This window comes from Nyctibius grandis, chromosome 3 (assembly GCF_013368605.1).
Source record: "Nyctibius grandis isolate bNycGra1 chromosome 3, bNycGra1.pri, whole genome shotgun sequence".
Taxonomy (NCBI): Eukaryota; Metazoa; Chordata; class Aves; order Nyctibiiformes; family Nyctibiidae; genus Nyctibius; species Nyctibius grandis.
In genome coordinates, this window is record NC_090660.1 from 42,838,673 (window position 1) to 42,862,673 (window position 24,001).

The 24,001-nt window shown below is 41.2% G+C and overlaps 1 protein-coding gene across 1 annotated transcript in view; it reads left to right on the forward strand.

Annotated features, from left to right (window-relative positions):
* Positions 1–24,001, forward strand: part of TMEFF1 (transmembrane protein with EGF like and two follistatin like domains 1) — a 133,898-nt gene that overhangs the window by 97,550 nt on the left and 12,347 nt on the right. Inside the window, exons 5-7 of the mRNA XM_068396904.1 lie at positions 3,974–4,070; positions 20,738–20,886; positions 21,758–21,823. Of these exons, the coding sequence (XP_068253005.1) occupies positions 3,974–4,070; positions 20,738–20,886; positions 21,758–21,823 (312 nt within the window). The remainder of the gene's footprint in view (positions 1–3,973; positions 4,071–20,737; positions 20,887–21,757; positions 21,824–24,001) is intronic.

Consider the following 24,001-nt stretch of genomic DNA (forward strand, 5'->3'; position numbering starts at 1 on the left):
CACTGAAAAATACGTACAAACAGCAGAGCTCCCTTTCCAGGCCACGGCTTGGGGCAGACCAAACTTCACCTTGACACAGGCTGATGTTTTTGCTTCAGACTTGATTAAAAGCCCTCAGCAGAAACTCAGCCATATTACCATTGTAGGAACACAGAAATGAGTTGTTGAGGGAAGCAATTTACTGCTGGCCAATTCCTCTAGCTCTACTGTCCATTTGCAGGCTCCTACCCTGCAGCTCCTAAGATATAGCTGGCCATCTTCTGCAGAGGAATAATGACTCGAGGAGATGTGTTAGGAAGCACTGCAGCTCAGAGAGACAACTGGGAGTCACAGATCCCATCCTCGTGCCTCATTTCTTTTGAAGGACAGAGCATTAATGAGATGCTGCCTGGAAACACGAAAGGAAGCTGAAAAGAGAGGGGAAAATGAGCTTTCACTCAACATGAAATTAAGATGTCAAAGAACAGAATTAATCAACATACAAACAAAAGTGAGGAGAAGAAATTCTGTAATCATCTGTGCATCAACATTAGAAGTCTGCATAATAAACAAGAGGAGTTGAATTGCTCATTTAGGAGCATGTTTTGACCTAATTGATATTACTGAAACCTGCTGGGAAGACCTGATTGATCGGAGTATTAAAATTAACTGCTATAACCTATTTAGCAAAGATCAAATGTGGGGGAGGAAGGAGAAGGGAGGGACAATCTATTAAGGGATGCATTGCCTGTTTGGAGACATTTGCAATAGAGAAACTTACGCTCTCAAATATTAATGGGTTAACTTATTTTAACAGTACACAAGTGGGGTACTAAAATGTCTGCTACCAATTCAGGCTGAAAAACAGTATTTATCTATTCTGTATTGGTGGGAAAAGCTGCATTTTCTTCAAGCTTTTCAGTCTAAGTTATATGCAGTGTCTCATGCTGCTAGTACTAAAACATCATGCAGCTAGTAATGAAAGAAGCTTCTAAAAATTATAGATGACTATCACCTAACTTGTAAATGTTGCATCAATACACATTCACCTGTATTACACTTCATCCTGACAGGTGTAAATTATTAGTACCTGAAGTGCAGGTGTTCTTGACTTGCACATATTTATTATTTGCAAACAAAATAAAGTACAGATAAATAATTCTATATACATGAGGTCCAGCAAGTTCTGATCAAAAAAAAAAAGCCACAGTTTTTCTAAAATAAATCTAATTTTAAAAGATAGAGAAAGCAATTTTAGGTGGGGGGGAAGGGGAGAGAGAGAAGTTTTACACTGAATAGCATATATAAACAATGAACAAGTAGTTGTGGACTACTGTTCATGAAAATGAAAAGGTGCCGGAGCATTCACAGGGAACAGAACTAAAGACAGTGGGGAACGGTGTACGTGTGCGCATGTCTATGTGCTGCTTCTTTAGCTCCATTACAAAATTGAAATGCTAATAGTGCAGCGAAAGTGCTCTGTAAAGCATTCTGGCTGTATTTGTAGTCAAGTCAGATAGTATATATAGGATATGATGAAATATTTTCCATGCTAGCAGTACTGCAGAAGGATATTAAGCACAAAATGTTGAAGACAGGTGTTTCGTAACCAGCAGGTCTGGCTGGTTTACATCTGAAAGCTTTAAAACTGGGTGGTAAAGAACTCTCTGGGCCGATGATGACTTTTTTGGTCTCTTTTTCTTCAATGAGAAATACTGTACAAATATTTTGAGAAAATATAAATGTGATGATCAAGGGGGCTACAGCCTCTCATTCTGGCATCCATCAGAAGCAAAGCAGTGGAATAGATGGTGGAAGAATAACTGAGTACAGAATTAAGGGAGAGGAAAATATTTAATGCCAGTCATCATGGGTTCATGAAAACCTTCACTGAGAAATTTACTTTTTTTAAAACATATTTTTCCAAGAAATACATTTGTACAACAGAACATTTTATGTAAACGTACCAACTTGATACCATAACCTTTCTTAGTCGAAGGCAATCTCTCATGCAAGTCTAAGTAACTAGAGGGCACATCACCCACACAGTGCACATCTAATGTGCAAAAATATTGCCAATCAATGGATGGTTAAATGTTAAGGAATCGTTACAAAATGAGTGTGTTTCTAGGGACTGTTCTTGGCCTCGTGACCCCTTCCACTGGCGACCTGGGAGCAAATCAGTCAGTACTGATCAGGCCTGGGTGACAGAGGACAGGTCACTGAGCTAACAGGATGCAAAAGCAAGCAGGGTGTTAATGTCTGAGGACAGTTATATGTAGTGGGCCCAGGATCTAGGCGATTTTTTTCTGGATATCAGCCTCTCTCCTACAGTCTGACGACCATGAAAAGGACTCATTACGGAATAAGGTGCATAATAAAGTGAATGTGAATAATAGCGGTCAGTGCAGAAAATGGTCAAAAATTAATATGATTATCAGATGTTTTAACTGAAGTATATCATAGACGGTATTTGGCTTTGATGAAAACTCTTCTAGAGCAGTGTGTCCAGCTGTTGTACCCGTGACTCCGGAGGGTGTTAACATGCTGGGGAAGGGCGTCGAGGGTCATAAGAACAGCAAAAGAAGTGGAAGTACCATGAATGAAAGCCATGAGTAGTGCTATTTGTTTAACTTATTCAAGCTGTAGGGGATCATTTATTGGCATGGAAGAGTGAAATCTGACACTAAAGGACACTTTAAGATGCCAAACACAGGCATAGGAATGTGGTATCTAGAAAGAATGAAAAATCAAGTAAGACATACATTTGTAAAGATGAAAGCAAATGACCTCTACTGCAACTTAGAAGAGTGCTAATAGAATTTCTACAGTGGGAATTTTGTAATAAAGTTTGATATGTATTAATCTTTGAAAACATGCAGCCTCACCTGCACTATTCTTCACATAAGCGCAGCCCCACAGGTGGGAGGGATAGATTCCCTTCAGCCAAGATCCAGGAAAATTAGGAAGGACTGTTGTGGATTTCTTTTTCCTGTTTACATTTAAACAATGTAAATGCAGCTGTTTAATTGGTGGTGTTTGATTTGCTGTTGCTACAGCACAGAAAGCTGCTATGAGGAAGAGAATCACTTTGACCTCTGTCCATCCAACAGCCTTGTGTAGTCAGCCGTACACCAACACGATACTGTGACACGTTAAATGCTTCTCGGCTCCCTCTGCAGATTTCTGTGGTTCTTTTCCTTCTTTTTAAATATCTAGCTCTCCTTTATCACTTTGTTAAAATCAAAAATAGGAGTGACTAATGGTAGTGAAACCGTAAGAATATATTTTATTTCTTTTACTTGGGGAAGAGTTTTGATGTCCATGTCAACAGTAAGATTGATGCAGATGTTTTTAGGACCTGAATATTTGAGATATTAATTTTACTTTTTAGGAGACGTGGCATTTCTACCAGTTTCTTGTTAAGATGACTTTTTTCTTTTAGTCTCATACAACCAATCAGAGTAATCTGGAAAATATACCACAGCACATGTGAGATATGAGCACAGTCTAATCCCATCATTGGAAAGAGAAAGGGGAAAAAATGCAAGCAGTAACCTTGCATAAGGATATCTGTAATTAAAGATTTTCAAATAAAATAGCATTCGAATCCCCACTACCTAATATTCAAGGACGTTAAAAGGCACAGGGTTTACACATTATCAGTGCCAATTAAAAATGGGACTGGGGCACGTGTCAATGTCAGTTGTGTGTCTGGTGGTGTGAGAATAAATACAAATCACTAAAAAAAGAATAAAGGAAGAGTCAATCAATGAAGCATTAGTGTTTTCAGGGATGCTTCCTTGTCACTTGTCAGTTCTACCAACCTCCAGTTGCCTGATTTTGAAAAAGGGAGCACTATTAAGGTTAATAGCTTCAGTATATGATAACTTCATGTTGACAATATACCTGAAGGCAAATGGATTTCGGTAAGCAAAATCAGGGCTTAATATGAAAGTCATGCTTTCTGTTAAAAATACCTTATTTTTTTCAGAGTATGAAGGATCTGGGACAGAAGTTCAGAGAAAACACTCAAAATGTGGAGTTTGCAAATACAGGGCTGAGTGTGATGAAGATGCAGAAAATGTTGGGTAAGTAATAAGTTTTCCTTAATAATATCAGTGAACAAAAAGGGGAAGAAATGTTAAAAAAAAGAAAAAGTATGTGATCATCTGCTTGACTATGTTTGTTCCTCCTAGTTGAAGCTTTAATGCTGTCCAATAATAACGTGTTTGATAGTGTCTGTAAAGAACAAACCATCTGCGGTTGCAAGGTAAAGGGAGAAAACAACAAAAGGCTGTATTGGAGAATCTTTATCAAATATTTTTCAAATGAAGGACCTTGATTTGTTTTATCTTGGGAACAAAAAAACCCAAAACCAAACAGAAATGTAAAATAAATACTGATAATTCATCTCAGAGATTTTTTTTCTCTATGTTCTGCTTGTTCATAAAGTGTTATGGGCAGTTGTTTCCATCAGTGCAAAGCTTGGATCTAAACAGGAAGTTGAACTGGGGACATGAGCCAGTCACTTCTTCCAAACTCACTGTGCCACTTGACCTCCTGCATGCACCCAGGGGAAAACTGATGAAAAATACCAGTCGCTTGTCAGAGTTCAAAACAACTGATCAAGAAACAAGAGGATTTTAAAGGCAATCCATAATGCACAAGCAGATGCACCAAATTTCCATACTCAAGATGCTTGATGGCTAGAGTATAACCTGGCTGTCCAGGCTCTCTGTAAGATGGCTGTCAGAAGGGGCAGAGACATCATGGAGGAAAGGGCTCCTTTAGACAGCCTCCTTTAGAGGCATTAAGGTTTGTTGGGAGGTAAAAGAAGTCCCATGTAATTGATGGGGCTTTGTTTTTCCACAGCCATTGTCCTGGCAGTGGCTGGCAGATGGAAGAAGCTTAACTAGGGTCTGGGCTGATAGCAGGTACTGGGGTTGCAGCTGCAGAGGCAGCACGTGAAGGTGTTTGAGAAATGTGCAAAAGGTCCACTCTTGTGTACGTGGAGGGAACAGCACCTCTGAATAACAGTGCCTAAACATCACTAATCGGGGGAAGCATCGCTCTCCCTTCTCCCATCTTCCAGCTGGAATCCATTTCATCTTGAAATATGTCTTAATTGCACAAGATTTTATTATGGGATATCGGCATGAAGACATCTCAGGCAGTAAAGCAGCTTAGCACTAATATTGAAGATGTGTATTCAAGATTAAATCATAGTGTACAAGGGAAATCGAAATGGGAATAGTACGCATGAATACTAGCATGATACTTCACATTTCATAAAATGTCATAGTACTGAAGTAGACTTGCTCTTTTTTGGAGAGACAAATGAGCTGTAGCTGGTTTTTATAATACTAATAATTTTCTGCAATATTGCCTTGGTCTGTTTCATTTATGACTGGCAAGATGGGTATAGATTTGTTTGTTATATGCACTGAAATGCGTTGTTGGCTTTGGAAAATAAATCCTGAAGCATTCAACTTCAGTAATAGCTTGCCTATTCATTCTATACTTGTAGAGTTGGCATTCCTGCAGCTATGTAGTTCGTTTGTCTCTAAGATTTCTTTAATTAGTCTTCATTAAAAAAAATACATGGAAACAAAAATTTTTATGTAGAAAATATTCAAAAGTTGGAAAATATTCCCGTGAGTGTTGGTCACAATCTATCAGATCATTTTTTAAATTTTGTCAGTTTTGCAACCTAAATAATTTAATTTTTTTTTTTTTGCCCAGTACCTTTGGCTATTATAATAGGCTCTAGTGATATTCACTGTCTGTTTAGACTTAGATTAAATCGGGCTCTGTTGACATAGCTTGCCTTCACAAGGTTAATTTTGACGAGTCACATAGAAAGTCACAGACTTGCTTAAGTAGAAGTTAGGAGTTGGCTTCTTTTTTTCCTAAAACCAAAACAATTATTTACCTGGCAGAAATAACATGAGATTGAAATCTTCTGTTTGTGAAACTCTAGTAGAGTACCCCTTAAGAATGCTTTTTACATCTTATTCTTACTTCTTTTCCTGTTGGATTTCAACATGTTTTTTAACCTCATAAAATTCTATCATGATATATAAAATTATTGTCAGCACAAGTACCTTTCATCAGACTTGTGTAAACACTGCTAGGTTCATATTATTATTTAATTTAATTTTGCACCATATTAGAACCACTCTCAACCCTAGTTCTAGCAGATCACACAAGCACCCTGATATCGTAAATATTCTGTCTTGATTTTCCTTTTTAAGGCATGAGTATGGCCAGTGTAACTTTTTTGGATAGTGGTGTAATGTCTACTGAACCACAAACTAAAAGTACATTTAGTTCTGTTCAAGTAGACTTCCTAGGCCTGGGTAGCTCTTGCTTGGACTTTGTAATGTCAAAACACTTATTAAAGTGTATCCATGTAATAACAGGAGTAATTTTAAGAGGATTTTGCTTCATGATAGTAACTGAATTAGTTAACTGAACTGTCTCCTAATGTTCCAGTAGATAACCTCAAGCCGTATTCATGAGATGCTAATACAGTAAATATACAATTATGCATTTTTTTCGTCCTCTTTTCCAAGCTGTGCAACCTGAGACCTTACAAACATCAGCACCTTCTGCTCCAAGTGCTCTTGAGAAGCAAAATGGTATCTGTACTCCCATTTTATGACTAGAGAAAGTAAGTTACAGATAAAATGATCAGCTTGCAGACAGACAGTTAATTGGTGGAAGGGGAGACATCCATGCCACAATGTGTTGGGTGGTTTGAGGTAAATGAGCTAGCATTAATGAGGAATCTTAGGACCTGCCAAGAGGCAGCCACAACAGCCTAGGCCACAGAATAGGCAGATTTTCCCCTGATAACGTAAAGATCCTGCTAAAGACAGTTTTATTCCATACGGATTTTTGTTAGTCTTTTGGGCCTGGAAAGAAGTGGGAGTCTGGTCCAGAAAATGATGCCACCTGGTAGTTTCAGTGAAAACTGTAGGATGATTCATGCAACAAAGAAGCAGGAGCAAGACCATAGGAGCAACCGCTTGACATTTCCTGATGTTTAGAGTTGGACTTGCTGATGTCTAAGCAAGTCCTTTCTTCTCAGAGGTGCACAGTGACAGCGTGAGGGGCAATGGGCATGAGTTGGAGCATGGGAAATTCTGATTTGACATAATGAAAAATGTTTGCACCATGAGGGTGGTCGGACACTGGAACAAGGTGTCTGGTGAGGCTGTGGAGTTTCCATCCATGGAGATGGTCTGAACTTGATCAGAGACAGCCCTGGGCCAGCTTTGAGCAGGGGATTGGACTAGATGACCTCTACACATCCCTTCAAGCCTAAATTATTCTGTGTGGTTACCAAATCTTAGTGCTTTTAAAAAGCAAATTTAAACAAGTTCAGTTGTACAAAGCTGAGATGCACTCCATGTTACAAGTTAGTGATTTTAATTTTTTGTTGCTCTTAAATTGTATTTTCCCTTTTGAAAAAGTTAGGAATTTTTAGTTTTCGTGCTTGGCGTTAAAGCATTATGGCTGTCTCTGATCAAAGTTGCTACATATGCTTTTATTACAGAAGATGACAAACAGTCTGAAGAATTTAGGCTTTGCACAGAGTTTTAGATTTGTATCTTCTTTTTGTTTGATTTCTCAGAAACATTATCTATCTAAACCAGAAGTGGTTACAATGCATAGTAAATTGAATGCAAAAATATAAACAACTTTATAATTTTCACTGCCTCTGCAAAAATTTTTGATGTTGATTTTTAAGTGGACTGATTGAGACAAAGAAATAAAGTCTGAGGAGATGGTTGTCATAAACAGCATGCCATACTTAGAAAATTAATGTTCAACTGTATGCAGATGAGTACATTATTTCTTTATATAAATGCAAAAAGGAATCGGGTTGAGGAAACATCACAGAAATCTATTTCTCCGTATTTTTTTTCTTTTCTCATACAACTTTTAAGTATTTTACAGAGTTGTTAGTTTATGGGCAGGCTTTTCAAGAGCATAGAAAATGACTTGTGGCTGCACTAGTCTTAAGTTGCATTAACGTGTACTATGCCATATTGTCTACACAGTGGTTTTCTGTAGGTCTGTGGTAACAGGATGCAGACAACAGGTTTCACATGGATTGGCTGTGATCTTTTTTTCCCCTTTTATCAAAAAAACTGAAACATAGGTTGTTTATGTCATGGGAAAAGCTGCTGCCCAAGACCAATCAGTACCTCCCTTTCTACCCTGCCCATCAAAATGTCTCTTATGTCCAGAACCTTCCTCTGCTGTGATGAAAAGGCAATGTATTATACATAACAGTGCAAAAATGTGTAGTGGGGGAGTGACATGTGATTGGTAAATTTAAACCTTTGTGTGGCAAACTGGCCAGAAGCCTAAAGACATTGGCAGTATGAGGGTGGTGTGTGTTTCCTGCTGGAATTTTCAGTTGGAAATGAAGTCAGGTAGAGAAGTGGAGATGGAAGTAGCAGTGCACAGCTCTGGGTACCTAGAGCTCATGGGGTAAATCCTGTAGGGCACCAACCCAAAGAAATACGGTTTGCTGTTGATATACTCTGGGGTAACCAGACTGCAGTTTTTCTTAACACACGCTGGACTTTTCAGTTCTACTGATTTTTCATATGATAGAGATAAACAGATAGTCCTGTCAGTACACAATCAGAATATGATATGCCAGTAATATTGAAACACTTAAAATAATACAGTATGAATGCAAAACAAATGAAAACAGGTGTGGCTGTAAAATCATTTTCGTCAGTGTAGCACTTAACTCTTTCTTCAATGAAAGTAGTGCATATAAATATCTGTAATACTATTGTGGCTATTAAGGAAGTGAATTTTTTTAAAACTCAGATAAATAATGTTCAGTGTAATTTCTGTAAAGCTTCTAAACAACATGATGCCTCAGTTTATTGCATATGATTGAAACTGAAATTTACAGTCTTTTGAGAGCTGAGTAACTTTTTTTTTCTTATTTTTTTCACAATAGCCACCTGCAGCACTGGCAAAGAAACTGATAATATAAACTTACTTGTGGATTTGGGGTTTTTTTGCTATTTTGATTAGAAAGGTGGGCTCTTAAGTATATATATTTTCTCGTAAGACTTCATTTTTCAAATGGTCTTGATTTCTATATGTTTTTTAAGGCTTCTTACAATTATCTGGTCATTTTTTTCCACAAGTTTCTTCTTACATATACCAAACTTCATGCTCAGAGTAAGGGAGAACATTTTAATATAAAGAATATATATTATGTTAATAGTAAATGTAAATAATATTATATTTACACTATTTTAATGTTAACATTTAAAATATACTGAATCAATTGAAGAATAGGGGTTTCATCTCACATTTTTTCTTCAAATGTGAAGTATCTTTCCAACATAAAAAGTAGTATGGCGTATGAGGAATTATATCCTCTGCTCTTACACTGTTTTATGTGGTGTTTCTCTTTCTTCTTGCATGCCAAAGCACTGCTAGATGCCTGAATATAACAACATGCCAACATCTATTAAGTTTCAGAAGGAATGCTGCTTTCAAAGGCATTTTAAAGTATGTTGTAACTTCAAGAAAATAATATCCAGAATGAAATAGTGAACTGTAGAATAATTTAGGTTGGAAGGGATCTCTAGGGGGTCATCTGGTCCAGGCTCCCTCCCTGCACTGCAGCCAGGGGTAGTTCATTCAGGTGGCTCAAGGGCTCCTCCAGGAGAGCTCTGACTGTCTCCATGAAGGGTGATTTGACATCTGGGCATCTGTTCAAGGGCTGAGCTGCTCTCACTTTGAGGAATAATTTCCTTGTGCTCAGTCAGAATTTCTCTCACCGTGACTTGGAACTGTTGTCTTTGGCCCCTCTACTGTGCACCTCTGAGAAAAGTGTGGCTCACCACTGGACCCTCTCCAGTTTCTCAGTGTATTTGCTGTTACTGAGGGGGTCCCAAAACTCGTCAGAGTGCTCCAGATGGGACCTCACGAGTGCTGAGTGGAGGACAACAGTCATTTCCCTTGTTCTGCTGGTGACCCTTCTGTGATGCAGGCCCCCAGCCTGCTGCTCCCCTGGACCCTTCTTTTCTGCAGGGCTGCTTCCCCACCAGTCTACTCCCAGTCTGTCCTGCAGCTTTCCCTTCATCTTCAGACTTCAGGAGGTTCCTCCATCTTGTTGAGGCCCCAGTTGAGTGGTCATCTTGCCCTCCATCTTATGGTCAGTAACAACCTTCCTTTCCTTTGGTGCCTAAATGGCTGGAATAAATTTAATTAATTTTAGTTTAAAATATAATTTTTCATCTTCTTTTTTTATGGTCTTTGATTTCACAGAGTCATTAACTTAAAAATAGCCTCACTGTAAAGTTCAAATGCATCGTATTTTGTTTTTTAACAGATAAAATATGGAAATGAGATTCTGAGCACATTCAGTCTTTTTTTAATAAGTGTACTATGCTGTCAAAGATCTGTTTTGACTCATAACGTATTTGACTCACAGTGGATTGTGAACTGGCTGAAGGAAAGAAGCCAGAGAGTGGTGGTCAATGGGACAGAGTCCAGTTGGAGGCCTGTGTCTAGCGGAGTCCCTCAAGGGTCGGTACTGGGACCAGTTCTATTCAATATATTCATTAATGACTTGGATGAGGGAATAGAGTGCACTGTCAGCAAGTTCAGAGGGACCTAGACAGGCTGGAGAGTTGGGCGGGGAGAAACTTAATGAAATATAACAAGGGCAAGTGTAGAGTCCTGCATCTGGGCAAGAACAACCCCATGTATGAGTACAAGTTGGGGGCAGACCTGTTGGAGACCAGCGTAGGGGAAAGGGACCTGGGGGTCCTAGTGGACAACAGGATGACCATGAGTCAGCAGTGTGCCCTTGTGGCCAAGAAGGCCAATGGCATCCTGGGGTGTATTAGAAGGGGTGTGGTTAGCAGGTCAAGAGAGGTTCTCCTCCCCCTCTACTCTGCCCTGGTGAGGCCGCATCTGGAGTATTGTGTCCAGTTCTGGGCTCCTCAGTTCAAGAAGGACAGGGAACTGCTAGAGAGAGTCCAGCGCAGAGCCACGAAGATGATTAAGGGAGTGGAACATCTCCCTTATGAGGAGAGGCTGAGGGAGCTGGGTCTCTTTAGCTTGGAGAAGAGGAGACTGAGGGGTGACCTCATTAATGTTTATAAATATGTAAAGGGCAAGTGTCATGAGGATGGAGCCAGGCTCTTCTCAGTGACATCCCTTGACAGGACAAGGGGCAATGGGTGCAAGCTGGAACACAGGAGGTTCCACTTAAATATGAGGAAAAACTTCTTTACGGTGAGGGTGACCGAACACTGGAACAGGCTGCCCAGAGAGGTTGTGGAGTCTCCTTCTCTGGAGACATCCAAAACCCGCCTGGACGCGTTCCTGTGTGATATGGTCTAGGTAATCCTGCTCCGGCAGGGGGATTGGACTAGGTGATCTTTCGAGGTCCCTTCCAATCCCTAACATTCTGTGATTCTGTGATTCTGTGATAATGCAGACTTTCAAGAAAGATTGACAACTGATCCCCAAGTAGACCTTTTGAGATTAACATTTTACGATATTTACTTTGGAAAGAAAACGTGTCTCAGCAACATATAGCTTCAACTGGCCTATAATTTACATAATGTCTATTTTCACAATGGCGAAACCAGAAATTCAGAAGTGTAAGTAGTAACACTTAGAAACACCAAAATGGACATTTTAAAGTCCCAGTCTCTGCCTTGACTATCTAATTTATCTTCCAGGGAAAGACTTGGTCTGTTTGAAGTACGGCATGCTGGTTTATACTTGCCTCTTTCTAACCACTTTTTCACTCATTTATCATAGCCAACCTTTTTTTTTTTGACCTTTTTAGTGTATTGGTATTGTATGTAGGTGTTCATAAGGAAGACTATCCTGTGTAAATGCAATTCACAGCTCTCTGGTCCAGCAGATAAGTATCTGTGTGAAAAACAAAACACACAAACACAAACAATAGAGGAAATCAACTTAAACAAGGGAGACTAGATATAAGGAAGAAATTTTTTACAATGAAGGTGGTAGAACACTGGAAAAGGTTGCCCAGAGAGGTGGTAGATGCCCCATGCCTGGAAATGTTCGAGGTCAGGTTTGACAGGGCTCTGAGCAACCTGATCTAGTTGACGATGTCCCTGCTCACTGCAGGGGGGTTGGACTAGATGAACTTTAAAGGTCCCATCCGACCCAAACTATTCCATGATTCTATGATTTATGATTGTGTCGTGAGATTACTGAATTATGTACAATTGGGCTACAGGAAATCCTGATATGAAAGGAATAGTATAATGCTCTTTTCATTATACTGACTATTAAGAAATGGAATAGATCCTAGATGGATAATAATCCAAGCCTATTTTTTTTACTGTTTATTTTTAACAATCTTTGCAGCAGTATGTGCCAAGTCTTTGAAGGTTTCTTTTATTCAAGGGTGGAGGGAGGATTAGTTTGCTCTTTTAAGAGCAAGCATCAGTTCACCACCGATGCTGCTAGAAGCTCACTGCAGGTAAGGATTAAGTTTCTACAGTGGTCAGAAAGAACCATGCCACAAAATTAAAAAAGGGAGTGAAGGGATGGCTGGAAAGTAGCTGAAGCTTTTGGTATTTAAAGGGTGGTCTGCATTGCTGGGCAGAAGTAAAAGCTGAGAGGAAGTTCAAGCAGGACACAGAGAAGCTTGTAGAATTGAAATCTACTTCTCTTGCCCTTATCTCCCCAGTGCTACAAAGGGATTTTTAAAAAGACGCCAAAAAAAGTAATGAAGGTTCAGCTCTAGTCGAATAGGTAGAGGAATCACTTTGAAATCCAGATTTTCTTAGTTCAGGTTTCATCTGGGAAGAATAGCACACAAGGGAAGAAACATCAAATGAAAGGTAATCCTTCATTTGACATGGTTATCTTCTTAACTGCAATTGCAACACCCCTGCTATTTCAATTCACCTAAATTTATTCCATCAAGCATACACTTACCCATCTGTGTGCATTTCACACACTTTGTTTTATTCTAGTGTTTCCATTTTACATTTGTAAGCAGATGTGCCAATAAATAGGTGAGTACCTGAGAAAGCTTACTGTTGCTGTCAGCTACTGGGAAGGGGAAGCAAGCAGCACTCTCTGTGAGGCCAGGCCAGAAAAACACACTCACGAGCAAATCCCAGATGGTCACAAACACAGCAGCCTGATCTGGTGGTTGGAAACACCAGCCTCTCTCGGTATCCAAGCCCACTCCAGAAATCTGTAATGCTCTTTCCTTTGCTTTTTTTTCTCTCTTTTCTTTGAATTGACTGAGGTTTTTAAGCACACAGAGCTTCCAACAAACCACATACACCTTGAAGCCTGAAAACAAAAAAGAGCCTTAAAATGTGTTCTGATCTCTGGGGATCTAATTAATTTACTGATAGCAGCAAGTGCTCTTACAGCCTGGGCTCATTTCAAACATGTCACCATTTTACTAAACATGTTTTCTTTGTTACACCTAGTAGCCCCTTATAAACGAGCTGTACATTCTCATTTCCTATTTATTAAAAACACCTAAAATTCTTGTTTGGTTTAATTATAGCACTTTGTACTTTCCTGAAATTCAAATGCTTGTCTGTTTAACTAATGGTGTTAATGAATGGTGCGCATGCAACTTCTAAAAGCATGTTGTCACTGGAAATCTGAACTTCAGTTCGATTCTGGAAAGCAAGCTGGTGCCTTTTTTCTTACCGTGTCAACTCTCTGATGACAGGTGACAAAATTAATTTTTTTTCTGTATACCCTAGTACAGCAGGGAGACACCTGAATACATCCTACTGACTTTCCAGGGCTAAGCGAGAAAAAAGATCTGTTGAGGACACTGAGCAGCAACCCTCTCCAGCAAGCCATCAACCTGGATAATTAGCTACCAATTGGAAGGTTATCATGAAAAAAACCTCTTGTAGTACTCTGACTCCTTTTATCCCAGTGTGACTTTTACAACAAGCTGTTACAGCAAAAACTTGAAGCACTCATTCACTTCTTTCTGGTATGAAGCACCAAGCACTTTCAAGACGTCCTTAGTGCACGTTTCTGTTAAGTGACTTTTCCTTAACTAACTCTTTTCTTCTGAAGGTTGCACTGAGCACCCACACATCAGGCTGAAGGCACCAGTTGGTAGTTTTTCTTTCTTTTTCCTGTGGCACCAAGCAGGATCATGTTGTCAAACACATAGAAACGCCAACAGCAGGGCGGTGGTGGGGCTCAAGCTGTGGAGTCCTCACTCAGCTCCAAGTGACAGCAGCAAAACACCCAGTATCAGTATAGGTCTAAGATTGTGCCATGGTCTTGACTTGTATTGGGATGTGATGATTGATTTACCCAACGTGGCACAGCTTTGGCAAGCCTGAGGGAAGGCTGGCACTTTGAAAAAGCAACTAGGGGAACAGAGAAGCCTTTCACTGTAGGGCTTTGGGGTTTTTTTGATGGAGACTTTGCTGTGCTTATCCTCACTTTTAGCAGCTCAAGGTCAGCTTCACACAACAATGCATGCTTGCACCGCTGCTGGACTTCAGGCAATTGTTCCTGGAAGTTACTCCAAGTAGCAGGAGTAAATAACTGAGAGCTAGCAGAAAGATACTATGACGTTTAAAAGTACTCTGACATTTTTGTTTTGCAAGCTTTCAGAAGAATTGCTTTTCTCTTTGTAAAATATGCATGATTCCAGATTTTCTTTTGCAAGATCCTTCCTGTGAACTGGGATCCCCCTTTCTGGGGTCACAATAAACATACCTGTCGGAGCAGCATTTACCTGAGAGATGGAGCTCAAGTTTCTGCGTTGCCTACCCAGGAGACTTCTCATGTAGTGATCCCAGGAGTCAGGCTGGCTGCTCACCTCACCTGTGGCTGTCCCATACTCACCTTCCTGGTCTGCTTGCAGCATGGAAGCAACTCAGATCTGAGTTTGAACCTCAGGTTTTCCCCACTAGAAGCTTAAATACAAGATGTTCTGCAGTTATGTATGACTGACAACATCATATGCTATTGTCTCCTTGGATTGTGTCAGCCATCCAAAGTCAGACCAGCCTTTAGCATTTGTGAAAACATACTGAGGGGTCAAAATAGCAGTGTTTAAGAGGTTATAGACAGTTATTTTTTCACATGAGACATTAAGCTCCTATATAAATAGGAAATTAAGTTTCTGTATAAATAAGAAATTGAGTTTCTGTATCAGTAATTTCATTGTGCGCCTACCTGCCTACACCAGAAAACACATGCATACAGTACACCTCATTTTTATTTTTTGTCATAATTAAGGATGAAAATGCCTCTTGCTTCTGTTCTTTCCTATAAGGAATAGAACGAAAATGTTGTCTAAAATCAGTGTTAAAAATATTTAAAGCTGTGATGAATCAAAGCAGTGATGTTGTCTCAACAAATGCAGGATAGTGTTTTAATACATCTTTAAAATGAGTATAAGTAAGGTAGAAAATTGTGTTCAAAATACCTTTCTTATATGGATTGAAATCCTAACCTAAACCTTGCTGATATAGGTTTTCCATTGCTTTCTGTTTTATAAAATTGTCTTCTGTTGCATATTATTTCCCTACTCTCCAATTTTATAGTCTAATGTTTTCATGCTGGGGATGTGCTCACGTGGAATTGTATGTTATTTTTAAAAAATTTCAGGTGAAATTGTGTAGTCGTGTAAGAAGGTGAGAGGCTAAGACGGGAAGCATGCTTCTTGTGTTCAGGGCTGTGCCCTAATTTCCTAGTGCATTACAAGCTTCCAGAGAACAAAATTGAGAAACATGATCAAAACCTTTGCATGCCTTTGTCCCTGAAGCTAAGTTTTCAGGCTAGTGCCTGTCACGGGCTGGTGGCCAGAGGGAGTCCAACCTCATGCCAGGGCTGCTGTTCATCAATCGTTTGTGCCGGAAAGTGTCCGTAGCTGCACAGCTGAGCTCGGGGAGCTGCACATGGCATTGCTCTCACGGACCACTGTATGTGGAGGCAGCACCAGTGGAGCTAAGGCAGAAGTGAGAATAAGTGCTTAAAAGGTGGGATATTAGGAACTTTACAATTAGGTTCGCCCCTCTCTCAGCTGCCCCTCTCGTGCTCCTTCTGCATATCATAGAATCGTTTTGGAAAGGACCTTTAAGATCATCGAGTCCAACTGTTAACTTAACACTACCAAGTCCACCACTAAACCATATCCCTAAGCACCACATCTGCTCGTCTTTTAAATACCTCCAGGGATGGTGACTCCACCACTTCCCTGGACAGCCTGTTCCACTGCTTGATAACGCTTTCAGTGAAGAAATTTTTCCTGATATCCAATCCAAACCTCCCCTGGAGCAACTTGAGGCCATTTCCTCTCATCCTATCACTTGATACCTGGGAGAAGAGACTAACACCCTCCTCGCTACAACCGTCTTTCAGGTAGTTGTAGAATATCCCCGCTCCCCCTTCATGATCTCAGGTTTTTCCTGCCCTCCCTTCCCAAACAGCTCTTCATGTTGTCCTCTGCTCTCTTTGTGCTCTCTCCCCAGCATAAGCAGGACTTGTCACAGGACAAATTACGATATGGGACTTCAATTCTGTGTCCGTTTTCAGTCAGCTGTGAAGAAAAACAAAGCCCACAGTCTGTGATGCCTTGCACGGGTTCTTCTGCCTGTAAAACACAGCCCTCATTAAGATTTCTGCCTGATAGAGACCCACTTTTAGCTTGTTAACTCTGTTTGCTGCATCTTCTCCCATACTTTGTGTGCTGCTTGTATGGTCTGTGGAATGGGTGCAGCCCTGTGGGCTGTGCTTGATAGTCTTGGGCTTTGGTTTCTGCCTGGCTTTAGGACTCAAAGTGGCTGGTGGGGGGAATTTGTTGCCCTCAGGAGGCTGGATTTTCTATCATCCCTGCAGTATCAAGCTTTTGTCTGCCTTCTGTAGCTCTCTGACTTCAGGGTGTAACATATTTTCAGTATTTCATAGTGGGTTCTATTTCATTTGGGGATCTTCCAATACTTTCCTGAGATGCTTTTTTGTTTCAGTCCATGGTGGTGGTCCTGTCCTCTTGCAGGGACTCAGCTGCCAGTTTTGATGTGTTTGATGTGCAGCATTAGAGCAGCAATTTGCTCTCCCATGGAGTTACATTCCTTCACAAACACTGAGCAGTTAAAAACAAGTTCTGTTTCATGTTTGCTACCAAGAGCAGCACTCCTTGCATTTCACTGCTCCCATCTCCCAGTTTGGTGCTTCCAGCAGGCCTGGCTGTATTTTGGGTCTAGTCTCAATCAGCTATGAATGAGGACAACTTCACTGCACCCCACACAGACTCTCTGACGGATACAGGTTTCTAACGTGTGCTCCTGGCTCCTTCTCTGCTGCCCTGCTGCATCCGTGGAGGCCCTGCTCCCTTCAGAGCATCACGCCTCAGCCACGTCCCCACCTTAACTTGTTCCCTTTCAGCCCTCTGAATTGCTTCAGGCTTTTATGTTGGAATGATGAAGCAGAATAATCTCAATTTTTTTAAGTACCCCAGTCCGGTTTAACCGTTCATTATCCTGCGGTGTATTTAAACCACCTGCTTTTTACATGCCAGACAGCTCTGTCAAAGCATCTACACCACTAACTAAATGGCCAAGTGAAGGCCAGACGTACCATTTGGCATCATGGTTGTAGTCAAAGATGTCGCTAACGGCATCAGGCAGATAATCGGGTGCACGTCAGAGGGTGAACATCTGAAATTGAACATCTTTGAACTCTGGAGCCGCAACCAGCATGGACTAGTTGTAAATTTTGAGTAATGCCTGAGCTAAACAAGTGACATATCCTGAATCCTTCAGTTAATAAAGAGCCATGAGACAGAGTCAGCAGCTGGGAAACTGGTCGTGCAGTGCACTTCTGCAGATGATAGACTGCTTAGACTGGGAAACAGAGGGCCTGGGCTCTGAAGAGAAGAGGTGTCCTGAAAGGCAGTGCCCTTGGACAGAAGAAGGGCGCCTGGAAGGAGGATGGCACCAATCCTGGAAGCAAGGGCAGATCCTGGAGATCAAAGAGCAGGCACATGTCCCACCAGCTGGCTGGGTCTGGCTGGCTGGCGAGGGCCTCGCTGGAGATGTGGTGTGCCTGCAGCCCACATGCCTGTGGGCAGAAAGCACGTACGTCTGCCCGCTGGTCAGGGTCTGTTGTGCCAGCGGGGCCTTGCCAGGAATTTGGTGTGCTTGCAAGCCTCCAGCAGCTTCCAGTATCCAGACTGGCAGCAGGCTGGCATTTCAGTCGCTCCCACCCCTGGCAGTCACCAGCTTTGTCCTCCTCCAACAATACAAAGCAGCTGCAAGCCCGATGCAGCTGGCCAGTGGGCTTCAGCTGCTTCACTCTGCCCCAGCCCTTATGGATGTGTCACAAGCTCTCCTCTTGTAGTTTGTTTTTTTTTTTTATTTTCCTACATTCAGACATAAATTTTAAATTATAAGAATAAATTTTTGTACATTTAAGGTTAGAGCTAAGACTGAGAGTGCTTATCAGAAAAACGGGCAGGAATTCACAACTACCCCCAAAACAAGCATTTGGCAATGCTAAGAAAGTAAGCATTTAACATTAGATGTTAAATCTAAACACAGCAAAGCACGAAAACATAAGCACTTTCCAAGCAGTTTCAACTCTAGTCTGTAATGCCACCAAGAGAAATAAAAAATCATTTTCAAAAGTCACCTTATTTGTCACCAGGAGTGACAAAAGCCAACTGTAATTATGATGCTACGGACCTTGGATGGTGACTACGGACAGAGTTAGAGCTGTTTGAGCATAGAAATACAAATGGAGTTTGTCTGGAGAGAGATATATATATATGAATGAATGTGCTCAAATGTGACAAGGATGGGCGCACGCAGGCATTGGTGGTTCCTGAGAGCTAAGGCTGAGTGAAGGTATCTGTAAGCACGCAGCCAGAGTCATACAAATTAGGACTAGCTCTCCACTCGTTTGTGTCAATAAATGTGCACAACTGCTGAGCTGTGAGCCTTTTATTTGCATATAGCAAATCCTAATAAATCCCTCATTAGGCTTATTAGGCTTCAAATCATGTGGGAGCATGTAAACAAAATAGTACTGCCTTTCCTGGGTCTAAGGTTTACAACCATTACCATATCTAGTAAGAAAAAATATTGTATGTTCATCATATTGATATTTAGCAGCTTCATGAGTACGTTGAGGTAGGTTCCTAAGATGTGTAGAGACTCATTACTGGGGCAGTTTTTCACTGTCAGTAGGTGCACTTAAAAACCTGTTTGTGCTAGAGATGTTCTTTTGTCTAGCAACAATCTGAAGTTCACAGGCATGAAATATTACTGGCAAATTTAGCATCTTTTAATTTAGGTAACAAAAGGTGCTCATGGAAAAAGAAGAAGAGAGAAAGGTATGCTGGCCATCTTCAGTGTTTCTGCAGCATGGAATTAGGTTCTGCTGCGAGATTTGTTACTGACTTGGGGCACACATACATCTATTTAGTCATTTAATTGTCTCTGGAGCAGCTGGAAAGAACATAAAAAACCTGGCAAGTTGGTAGCTTGGGGTTTTTTCCCCACCCTGTGCCTTGCTAGAGTGAATCGAGATGAAGCTAGCAGCAGCTCCTGGCAGTCAGACCATGTGCCCCCTGTGTAGAGCGCTCTGGCAAGGAGAGAACCGTGTGCCCACTGCCACCTCCTCAGCAGATGCAGAGCAGCTCTTCCTGCTCTCACAGCACCAGGAGGAGCTCGATGGAGAGCTGGACTGGGTGCCTGCTGCATCCCCTGTTCTGCAGCCACACTCCTTACTTTACCCAGCCCAGAGGCGGAGCGGAGCTTGCAGAACAATGTGAAACACACACAGAAACTTTCATTGAAAGATAGAGGTTCAGTTAAAAAGTAAAATATTGAATAAAATAAACAAGGCAGGTGGGGCTTGGAAAGTTGGAAGGTTTTCCTGTGCCATTCACACATGTAGAATTTCAGGACTTTTTATTGGGGCAACAAAACTATCTAACCAAAACCAGTTAAGTCGTATCCCTGTCTAAGTCTTCGGCTGTCCTACATTTGGGTGTTTTGGGTGGTTAGGAACCAGCTACATGCTAGGTCTTATTTTTTCTCACTTTTGTTTTACAATCCCTAGTTGCAAATTATATGGAAAATGCTGTGTCTAAAACAACCAAAGTGCCGATTGGATGCAATATGAAAGAATTTAGATCGCATCATCCTGTTTTAAATACAACGTACTAAACCCGCTGTTAACTTTCAAAGGTATGAATGAATGTCTTGCTGAAATGACACAGTTAACCAAGCATATTGATTCTGTACAGCCTCTGAAATAGAAAAACTCCTTTTACCGCTTAAAAGAAAAGGGAGTCCTTTTCCTTTTGTTTCCCTCCCAGGGATCCTAACACCCTCAAAAAAGTAGAATATTCATCTGGTTTTGTTCACACTTGAGAACAGACACCATGAACTGTTATATTAACGTAGTAAATCTTCCTAGCAATGCGTTATCAGTTTTCAGGTGTTAGTCAATGAGATTGATGTCATAGTAAAACTACAAGAAACACCAATACATTATTAAAAAGCACACTGAAGCACCTATTCATAATTTTGTACATTCTTCTTGAAAGCCTGAGCCATCAACGAATTCTTCAGCATCCTCATGCAACATGCTCTTTTCTCTTGGTATTAGTGTATGAGCTAGTGTTTACTCAGGACTCAACATGACTTAATTTTTGTTTGCTGGATGTCAATTTTGTTTTGCTCTATGTTTCAATTAACAGATGTGTATGTAATATAGACTGCAGTGGATACAGTTTTAATCCTGTATGTGCTTCTGATGGAAGTTCCTATAACAATCCGTGCTTTGTTAGAGAAGCATCATGTCTGAGGCAAGAGCAAATCGACATCAGGCATCTTGGACACTGCTCAGGTAGGCTTAATTTTGTTTTTCTGGTAAATGTAAATTCTGACATAAGTGGGCTTGGTAGAGCTTTCCCTTTTCCATTATTGATCAGAAGTCACTGACCCAGTTATCAGTGAACTCCCCACCTGTATTTTAGAGCTCCCCATGCAGAGGTATGTTTACACTACATGCATACGTGATATATTTACATTACCTTCCTTTGTCTGCTGTTACCTGGAAAGACAGCAAAAGCTCTTAGGAGAATCTAAGCAATAGTCAGTCCAGTGGGTCTTACATAAGGGGGTGGTAAGAAGTAGGAGAGCAAAAGGAATACCAGTGCATGGGGAACGTTCCCTCTTGCTGCTGTGGGCTGTACAATGTACTTCCAAGGTGAGTCAAGTTGGGCCCCAACTGCACAAATATTTATCCTTTTCCTTTTGCAGTGTTCGAACGGTCCACTGAACTCTCTGTCTACTGCCTTGTAGTTAATCTTGTACATGACTCTTCAGTTTTGGAGTCTTACAGTTAGGACCTTCTCATGGGAATAACAGCTTTCCACCATCTCTTTGCCAGTTACATCTAGATCTGTAACTTGGACAGTTCCAAGACCAAAAGAGACTGTCACCAAAATGACCTAGGCCCACACTATGAACGGTTTTTAGTTCAAAACCTACAACTTGAGGTGTGCCATCTGTTGGTCTGGATGCTGGGGTTACTGACTGTTACTGACCAGGTGTGCTACCAACCTGGTTGTATGGGAGGAACAATGTGGGAATGTGTCCAGTTTTACTGCAATTAAAATACTTCGAATATTATTCTGGCGTCTCAATGACATACATGTAGTGGTCTGGAAATAAGCCTTTCCTAATAGCTATCCATGCATGTATTTATCATGTAGAAACAGATGACACAAATGCAGCTGGAAAGAAAGACGATGGCATGCAGTATCGGCCAGAGGTGAAAGGTATGGTGCTGACTTTGTGCTGTTTGGTTATGGTTTCACAAGATGAGAAAACAGAGCATGCAGATCCCTTCTTGTCTGCCTTACAGCTTTGATTTCTGTAACCGAGACAGACCTGTGAACAGCTTCTTTCTTACAGCACATTGCAAGGCTGGCAAGGAGGAGATGTGCATGATTTTTGAGCTGGTGCCTGCTGTATTCCTCTAAGATGCTCAGCTGCTCATGACCCTATGCAGTGGTCACAGGATTAAACTCCCCCCAAGTGCTGTGAAAATGACTTTACTGGAAGACACCAAGCTGTGACATTCCTGATGAAATGACACAAGCCTCCCTCCTGTGACCCCATCTTCTCTGTTAACTTCTGAACAAAATGGCAGATTCTGTATTTGTTAGGTTGTTTTAAAATGTTGTCAGTAAACTAATACGCTGAATCACATTGAAAATGTTTTACCTATATGAACCTTACCTTAGTATAAATGAGATAAGGCAGAGTTTCACTTTCTGCTTAGTTATTTTACATGGTAGTAGCCCATGTGTGTTAGGTGCATTCTCAGAACAAATATGCTTCCGCGTGTCATGGCTTTTGCTCAAAGCGTTGCTGTCCAGGACAAAACATCTCTGTCTTTCTCAAGTTATTAGCAAAGAGCAGATCTGCATAGGTGTTAACCTTTCCTCCTCTTCTCTCGTAAATAATAGCACTGTTAGAATAGAGTAGAGTAAAGAATAGAATAGAATAGAATAGAATAGAATAGAATAGAATAGAATAGAATAGAATATTGCAGTTGGAAGGGACCCATACTGATCATCTAGTCCAACTGCTTGACCGCTTCGGGGCTGACCAAAAGCTAAAGCGTGTTGTTAATGGCATTGTCCAAATGCCTCTTAAACACTGACAAGCTTGGGGCATCAACCGCCTCTCTAGGAAGCCTGTTCCAGTGTTTGACCACCCTCCTCGTAAAGAAATGCTTCCTAATGTCCAGTCTAAATCTCCCTTGGCGCAGTTTTGAACCATTCCCACATGTCCTATCACTGGGTACCAGGGAAAGGAGATCGGCACCTCTCTCTCCACTTCCCCTCCTCAGGAAGCTGTAGAGAGCAATGAGCTCACTCCTCAGCCTCCTCTTCTCCAAACTAGAGTCAAACCCAAAGTTCTTATCTGCATCTCATAGGACATGCCTTCCAGCCCTTTTACCAGCTTTGTTGCCCTCCTCTGGATACATTCAAGGGACCTTACCACCCTTCTTAAATTGTGGGGCCCAGAACTGCAAACAGTAATCAAGGTGAGGCCGCACCGACGCTGAATGCAGCCAGATAATCACCTCTTTTGTCCGTCTGGTTATGCTGTGTTTGATGCACCCTAGGATGTGGTTTGCCCTCTTGGCAGCCAGGGCACACTGCTGACTCACTGAGCCTGCTGTCAACCAGCACCCCCAGATCCCTTTCTGCAGGGCTGCTCTCCAGCCACTCCTTTCACAATTTGTACTTATGCCTGGCGTTACTCCATCCTAAGTACAGAATCCAGCATTTGGACTTGTTAAATTTCATTCCATTAATCATTGACCAATGCTCCAGTCTATCTAGATCCCTCTGCATGGCCTCTTGTCCCTCAAGAGAGTCAACAGCACCTCCCAGTTCAGTATCATCAGCAAACTTGCTAATGGTGCATTCAACTCCTGCATCCAGGTCATTGAAAAATATATTGAACAGAACTGGCCATAGAATTGAACCCTGAGGAACACTGCTAGTGACCGGTTGCCAGCCAAACGTAGCTCCATTCACTACAACCCTTTGAGCTATGCCTTTCAGCCAGTTCTTCACCCAGGACACTGTGAACCTGGTCATCCCACAGTTGGACAACTTATCCAGAAGGATGCTGTGAGGGACAGTATCAAAAGCTTTACTAAAATCCAGAAAACCTATGTTCACCCACCTTCATACACTAGGCGAGTGACCTTATCATAGAAGGTCAGATAGGACTCTCCCTTTGTGAACCCATGTTGACTGTGCCTTATGATTGCATTATTCTTTAAATGCCTTTCAAGAGAACCCCGTATAATCTTCTACATAATTTTTCCAGAAACTGAGGTTAGACTAACAGATCTGCAGTTTCCTGGGTCTTCCTTCACGCCCTTCTTGTAAATTGGAATAACATTGGCTAGCTTCCAGTCAGCAAGGACTTCC